General features: G+C 49.0%; 1 protein-coding gene across 1 annotated transcript in view; it reads right to left on the minus strand.

Annotated features, from left to right (window-relative positions):
• Positions 1-4,670, minus strand: part of PLEK2 (pleckstrin 2) — a 30,674-nt gene extending 26,004 nt beyond the window's left edge. Inside the window, exon 1 of the mRNA XM_004055323.5 lies at positions 4,529-4,670. Within this exon, the coding sequence (XP_004055371.1) occupies positions 4,529-4,570 (42 nt within the window). The 5' untranslated portion in view covers positions 4,571-4,670. The remainder of the gene's footprint in view (positions 1-4,528) is intronic.
• Positions 4,671-8,224: the final 3,554 nt, after the last annotated feature.

An 8,224-nucleotide genomic window follows, 5' to 3' on the forward strand; every position in this document is an offset into this window, starting at 1 on the left:
TGTTTTTGAGGCAGGTTCTCATTTGGTTGCCAAGGCTGGAGTGCAGTGGCATGATCATAGCTCACTGCAGCCTCAAACCCCTGGACTCAAGCGATTCTCCCATCTCAGCCTCCCAAGCAGCTGGGACTACAAGCGAGTACCACCATCACTGGCTAATTATTTTATTTTTTGTAGAGATGAGTTCTCATTTTGTTGCCTAGGCTGCTCTCGAACTCCTGGCCTCAAGCAATCCTCCCACTTTGGCCTCCCACATTGTTGGGATTACAGGTGTGAGCTACCACACCCGGCAGACCCCTAACTTTAAAGATAAGGAAACAGAGGCACAGAAAGGTCTTGCCCAAGGCTCTATAACCCTGAGAAAAGCAGAGATGCCAGCTGGGCCCAGTGGTGTGTACTTGCAGTCCCAGCTACTTGGGAGGCTGAGCCAGGAAGTTCGCTTGAGCGCAAGAGCTCAACATTGCAATGCACTATGATCACACCTGTGAATAGTCCCTGTGCTCCAGCCTGGGTAACATAGTGAGACACTGTCTCTTGAAAATAAAATAAAATAGAGGGCCGGGCATGGTGGCTCACACCTGTAATCCCAGCACTTTGGGAGGCCAGGTGGGTGGATCACCTGAGGTTGGGAGTTCAAGACCAGCCTGACCAACACGGAGAAACCCCGTCTCTACTAAAAATACAAAATTAACCGGGCGTGGTGGCGCATGCCTGTAATCCCAGCTACTCAGGAGGCTGAGGCATGAGAATCACTTGAACCTGGGAGGCAGAGGTTGCAGTGAGCCGAGATTGCACCATTGCACTCCAGCCTGGGCAACAAGAGCAAAACTCGGTCTCAAAATAAATAAATAAAATAAAATAAAATAAAAAAAGAAAAACAAAGATGGGATGATACTTGCTATGGGTTGAATTGTATTTCCCCAAAAAAAGATACATTGAAGTCCTAACCTCTGGACCTGTAAGTGTGATGTTATTTGGAAATAGGGTCTTTGCAGATGTAATCAAGTTAAAATGAAGTCACCCTAGACTAGAATGGGCACTAATCCAATTGACTGGTGTCCTTATAGGAAGAGGAAAATTTGGACACTAAGAGACACATAGGGAGAGGATGGTCACGTGACAACAGAGACAGTGGTTGCACTGAAGTATTTAGAAGCCAGGGAATGCCAAGGGTTGCCTGCAAGCACCAGAAGCTAGGAAGGATCCTCCTCTACAAGTTTCAGAGGCAGCACGGCCCTGGCAACACCTTGATTTTGCACCTCTAGCCTCCAGAACTCCTTCTGGTCTTTTTCTTCTATGCATATTTTTTCTTTACTCATACATTTTATCACTTTACTCTTCGGATTTTAATACTATAAACATATTCAACATCTGCATAACCATAATTTAATTAGTCATTTGGTGGTGACAGACAGGTAGTTTTCAGTTTTTTCACCACATAAATGATCCTTTATTGGCCAGGCGCCTATAATCCCAGCACTTAGAGAGGCCAAGGTGGGAGGATTGCTTGAGCCCAGGAGTTCAAGACCAGCCTGGGCAACATGGTGAGAACTTGTCGCTATAAAAAAAAAAAAAGAAATAAAAAAAAAAAAGCAAAAAACAAAACATTAGCCGGGTGTGGTAACATGTACCTGTAGTCCCAGCTACGAGGGAGGCTGAGGCAGGAGGATTGCTTGAGCCTGGGAGGTCGAGGCTGCAGTGAGCCTTGCTGATGCCACTGTACTCCAGCCTGGGCAACAGAGTGAGACCCTCTCTAAACAAAATAAATAAATAACAGGGGGGTGTGGTGACTCACACCTCTAATCTCAGCACTCTGGGAGGCCGAGGCCGGGGGATCACTTGAGCCAGGAGTTTGAGACCAGCCTGGGCAACAGAGTGAGACCTCATCTCTACAAAAATACAAAATAAAATAAAAATAACTCTTTGTTATAAAGCTTTTACAGAGCTTTACAAAAAAGGATAGAGCCCTACACACAAAATCTCTAGGCCAGAGCATGTTCACATTGCAATGTTATTCACAATATGAGCCCAGCAGGAACGCCTGGCAGTGCTTCTGCCTCTTCTCCCAGGAAAAGCACTCCTGCTCACGGCTCATCCCCCACTTCCCTCTCCCCACTCCCCTGACAGCCAGGCCCAGTGAGCTCCTTGCATTTTGCCTGGAACTCTGCTTCTTTCTCGTCTGGGTGGGATTAAGAGCCAACTCTGTCATGTCCCTGCCTGTCTCTGGCTTCGCTTTCACCGGTGATGACTGCTCTGCACTCCGGCTTCCAACGCAGGCCCTGCCCCACCTCTGAGCTCTTAACTCTCCTAAGACTATGGAATCCCCCTGCCACAGCCTGCAACTTCTCCAGTGGACATAGGGAATGCTATTGCCATCTAAGAGTAGAGGGGATATGGAGGGTTGAAAAAGTTGGGATTACTCAGCAGACTGGGACCACAACAGGGTTCTGGTGCCCTATCCTTCACCCTGCAGGGAGGGGTGTGACTTCCGCTTGCCTCAGGGTCAGGCTCCATTGGGTTTGGCTGGAATGAGCTCTAGGTATTTCAGCCAAGCCCCGTCTTTTCCAAGGGCTTACGGGGACCAGATCTGTTGACTCTCCTCATTTTCTGCACCCTGGATTCCCTAACCAGGCCACCCAGAAGAGAAGTCCCATCCTCCTGGCGATATCCTGGGAGCTCTGTGGCTCTGCCCTTAGCCCTCCTCTGACTCTCAGCGTGGTGGGGGTGATAGGGAATGATGGAAGGTAACCCCCAGAACAGGAGAAGGCCTCCAAAACTCCCAAAGCTCTATCAGAAGGATCTGTCTCCATGTTAGCTTCATCCCTCCACAGGCCCTACCAGGGCCCAGCTATATCAACAGTGCCAACAAAAAGCCCCGTGCCCAGCTCTCACTCTCCCTCCCACCTCCCAAGCCGCAGTTAAATGTGAGATTAGGAGCTCCCCATGTGTAGTCTGAGGTGCAGCCACCTCCACATGCTGCAAGAAACCAGCCTATCAGTTCAGCCACAGTGGCAAGTGGGCGTGGCGCTTTGTACTGCTCTATCCAGTCTGACCCTTGATCTGGCATCAGCTTCTACCCTCCTTGCTTGCTGTTTACAGCAAACAGCCACCTCTCTCCTGTACCAAATAACGTGCAACATCATGTGGACACATTTTGTGGGGAAAATGAAAGTGATCTGAGACTTTAGGGCTGATCCAGCCACCCCGGGAGGCAATGAAAGGAAGGGCCCCTCATCCCTCTTCATTCCCCTCCCAAAGCTGAAAACTCAGTAGAAGAACCAGAAAGCTCAGCCCTGGATTTATATGTCTCTTTGCTATGCCATCATAGCAGTATAAATGGTTAGTGTTAATGTCATTGTTCAAATTATGCTCTGTGTGGTGGCTCACGCCTGTTATCCCAGCACCTTGGGAGGCTAAGGTGGGCAGATCACTTAAACCCGGGAGTTCAAGACCTGCCTGGGAAACATAGCGAAACCCTGTCTCCACAAAAAAATACAAAAATTAGCTGGGTGTAGTAGTGGATACCTGTAGTCCCAGCTACTCGGGAAGCTGAGGTGAGAGGATCACCTGAGCCTGGGAAGTCGAGGCTGTGGTGAGCCAGTATTGTGCCACTGCACTCCAGCCTGGGTGACCCTGTCTCAAAAAAAAAAAAAAAAAAAAAAAAAAAAGGTCAAATCAGGAAAAAATTTTGAAATAACAAACTTCCTTTTGCAGCTGCTCTTTTGTTCATCTTCTACCATAATCCCAGGCACTGAGTTTTTGTTTGCACTCGTTTGCCCTGGGCCACCTGGGGTGGTGGGGAAGGACTGAGGAGGGAAGGTCAGAACATGCAGTTCCTGTCCCAGCTATTACTGGCTCTGGAGCTCTGGGCAAGCTACTTCATCTTTCTGGTCCTCAGTTTCCCCATCTGTAATAGAGTGATGTCAGTACCCACCGTGTATGGCACTGGGGAGGCAGGAAAAGGTTTGGGTCAACCTGAGTGGGTCTGATCCCGATCCTGGCTCCACCACCCACTGCCTTCACCGCCCTGAGCAAGTTCCCTAACTCCTCTGGGCTTCGTTTTCCCCCTTGATGAAAGCAGGGCTGCTGGGAGGATGACATGAGACAATGTCCAGGGCTGGCCAACAGTAAGTGCTTAAGACACATAGTAGCATTCCTCCTTCTTCACAGGTTGTAAATTACAGAGCACGCCTATATTATCTTAGTACATTTTATTTAAATATCATACCATTCATAATATTTTAACAAGTTTTAATTAAGACACACGCTTCAGTACCCCTGCCCCGACTCCATACTGCGCTAACCAAGTGGGATTCTCCTCCTTGCCTGTGCGCAGAGCCACCGCTCACCCCGCGTCCCCTCCGACATGCAGCTCTGCCCATCAGGGCCACAGGCGGCCCGGTCCCACCATGGGGGTTGGGGATGGGAACCAGAGCATGCCCGTTCCGGGGCGCGCGTCTGGCCCCGCTCTAGGGAGCCGCGTCGGCGGGGCCCCACCCGGGCAATGTCCGGAGGCTCGACGCGCACTCACCCTCTTGACCAGGAAGCCCTCCTTGAGCACGCCGTCCTCCATGTCGCCGCCCGCACGCCAGGGCCACCCCAGGTGCGCCTTCCCCGCGCCTCGCGCTCCTCGGCACCCGCGCAGTCCGCGCCCACGGCGCCCGGGAAGCAGCTCCGACGCGGCAGGGCGACGCCTCCCTGGCGCGTGTCCAGAGCCTGAGGCCCCGGGGCAGGAAGTCAGACCAGGTCGGGATTTCTGACGTGACGTTTCCACCCAAAGGTGCTCCAGGGTCGGTGGTTGGTCCTCCAGGTACAGAGCGGCCAGCCCCGCCCCATCCAGGTGCGCCCCGCGCCCCTCACTGTTCCAGTCTCTCTGCTCAGCGTCCTTCGCCAGGTGCTTCCCGGGCACTTAGCGCATTGCCCTCGAGGAACGCTTATCGAATTGAACGTAACCCACAGGACTCCAGGATTTGGAGCCATTCCTGAGCTCATCGGAAGTAGGAGATGGGACAGTGGGTGAGCCGAAACTGGTTATGGGAATTTTATCCTGGCCTCTGATGGGGGCAGAGAAGATCTCTCAGTAACAGGAAGGTCACAGTTTTAAGGCGGCAGGCACAGTTTGCAGGGCCCCCTGTCCCCAAGATATACCCCGCTCCCTCAAAAAAGATGAGGCCGAAAATTCCATCATTAAGGACAAAATTTAAGGGGGCACCAAGGAGTCCAGTAACCTAGACAAATTATATATAGAGAGAGATGATAGGTTTTTTGGGGTTTTTTGTTTGTTTTTTTTGAGACAGGGTCTTTCTCTGTCACCCAGGCTGGAGTGCAGTGGTGTGATCTTAGCTCACTGCAGCCTTAAACTCTGGGCTTAAGATCCTCCTGCCTCAGCTCCCCAAGTAGCTAGGACTACAGGAGTGCACCACCATGCCTGGCTGGTTTATTTTTATTTTTTGTAGAGACAGGGTGTTGCTATGTTGCCCAGGCTGGTCTTGATTCCTGGCCTCAAGCAATCCTCCGGCCTGGGCTTCCCAAAGTGCTGGGATTACAGGCAAGAGCCACCATGTAAGATCTAGAAAAATAATATTTTAATGCATTTTTTAAAATCAAAATTAATGTCAAAAAATCCACGATGAACAAAATGCTAACATTTTAAATAGATAGCATCAACAACAATGTTCTATCAGGCCATATTGGAGCCTGGAACAGAAGGAAACTCAGTCAAATAGTACTGATTCTGTCTAACAATCCTTAGAACACAGTCACACATTTTTTTAAAATTCATTTTTATTTATAGAGACAGGGTCTCACTATATTGTCCAGACTGGTCTCGAACTCCTGGGCTCAAGCAGTCCTGCTGCCTCAGCCTCCCAAAGTGCTGGGATTGTGGGCATGAGTCATGGGGTCGGCCCATATTATTTGTGCTCCAGTTTGAAGGGCCCTGTCAGGACTCTTCACCAGGCATGGGAAAGGCCCTCAGATGCCTCTAAGGGAAGAGAAGGCTCTAGAGAGGAAGAAGGTGAACCAGCTTGTGGAAGGCAGGGGGTACCTTTCAGAACCAGACTGAAGCCAGCTCCCGGGCCAGTCCCTGCCCTGGAGCTCTGGACACAGTGCTGCTTCTACATGTCTGTAGTAGACATATTACTTCCCCCTAACCCCACTCCCACCTACCAGCCCCAAGGAAAACTCGCAGGGTCTGGGTCACTGCGTGCCAGCCCAATGGCCCACTCTAGCCTTCTGCACTAACTGGCCTTCAGACTTCCCAGGAAGCCCCAAAGCAGTGGGGCTTCCATTCCAATTCAGAATGAACATCGGCTGGTCACCTTCTGAAGCCAGGCCTGTAGTAGTAGGTGCTAGGTTTTATCTAATGCACAACAACCCCATGAGGTGTTTATTATGTCATTTTCCAGTCAAGGAAACTGAATCCAAGTAGTTAAATAACTTGCCCAAGGTTATGCAGCTCCAGGGCACTGCAAATACTCTTGCCTCCTAAGGAATTGTCCCAGCTCTGAAACCTAGCTGGGCTGAAAGCCAGGACTTGAGAGGTTGAGCTGGGAAGTTCTCATCCTCTTCGGCTCTAACTGTGGTCTATCCATCTCCTTCCTCAAAGAGGCTGTCTTGGCCCCACCCAGACACAATCTTCTGAGGCTTAGAAGAAGTGGCATTTTCTTCGGCAGGAGGGGTTCTTGAATGAATTCACAGAAATGGGAATGGGAGAGAGATGGATACCCTCTCCTGGCAGGGCCCCTGCCAGGAAGAAGTTAAGGCACACCTAGAACCTGCTTCCTGTCCTAGGAAACCGCTGGTCCAGCCCACCCTGCCTGACTCACTGGATCTGGGGCATGAGTCATACCCCTTCCTTCCCCAGGCTGTGGTGGCTGAGCCACCAGCCCACCAGGGAACCATGATGACATAAGCCCAACTCACCCATAGGGAAGAGGATGGAAACAGAAGGAAGCAGACAGCAGTAAACAGCTGGGGGAGGGGGCAGGGACGAGAAAGAAGCTTTCAGAGAGACACCCCTCCTCTGCCTCTCAGGCCTGGAGGCTGATGTGGAAGGGTCCCTGGCCCTCTCAGCTCCTCCCCTTTTTGTCCCGAAGGGACAGGGACAGATAATGCCTAGGGTGCTGAGTTGCAGAAAACTATTAGGTCTGTGTTTAAGTATAGGTGACTCACAGCCTGATGTGAGAATCTATCATTAGAGATTCATTCCTTTAGCTTCAGATAAGAATCCCCTGTTTAAGATACATAGAGTGGAAAAGGATAAATCATGGGAACTTATTCACAATAAATGCCTGGACTTCTTGAGTTTATCGGAATCACAGAATCAGAATCTAATCCCTAAAGATCACCAAATCCGGATGCTTCATTTTATAAATGAGGACCCTCAAAGCCCAGGGAAATAAAATGACTTGTCCAAGGTCTTGCAGCCAGTTAGTGGTAAAACCAGGGCCAGAATACAGGCTAACGGAGCTCAAGGCTGGCTCCTGGCAAATACAGGGCAATGCCCCCAGCAGCGACCTGCATCAGAGCATCCTGCAGTGAGAGCGGGGCTGCAGGCCTGGAAGGGCTCTGTCTGCAGAACTGGAAAAGACTTCAAAAAATCCTTCTACATTTTTTTCTGAACATAGAAATACATTTGTGCATATTATAGAATATTTAGAAAATACCAAAAGGGATAAAACCACCCCGAATCTATCACTCAGACAGATGATCAGTATGTTTATATGCACATACTTTTAAATTAAATTTTATTTAAAATTTTTGAACCCTGCCTTTTTTTTTTAACTTATAATAGCTAATAAGTATCTTACCAGGTCATTAAAAGTAATTCAAAAACATAATTTAAATAACTGCATAAAATTTCATGGTGGCTGAATTTAATCATTCCCGTGTAGGTTGAATTTCCTTTTTCACTGTGTAAATAGTATTATGATAAATATCTCTGTACATACACATTTTGCCAGATCTCTGATTATTTCAGATAAACATCTAAGGTATAATTTTAGGTTAAAGGGTGTAAATTTTTAAAATTCTTGAAGCATATCACAAAACTGCTTTCTAGAAATGTATCACATGCTATCCTCACCAGCAGCGTATGACAAGGCCAGTCTCACTGCGTCTACGCCAGCATTCAGTATAGTATTTTCAGGAATATACATCATTCTATTATAAAGATACATGCATGTGTATGTTCATTGCAGCACTATTCGCAATAGCAAAGACATGG

The sequence above is a fragment of the Gorilla gorilla genome, chromosome 15 (assembly GCF_029281585.2).
Source record: "Gorilla gorilla gorilla isolate KB3781 chromosome 15, NHGRI_mGorGor1-v2.1_pri, whole genome shotgun sequence".
Lineage (NCBI taxonomy): Eukaryota > Metazoa > Chordata > Mammalia > Primates > Hominidae > Gorilla > Gorilla gorilla.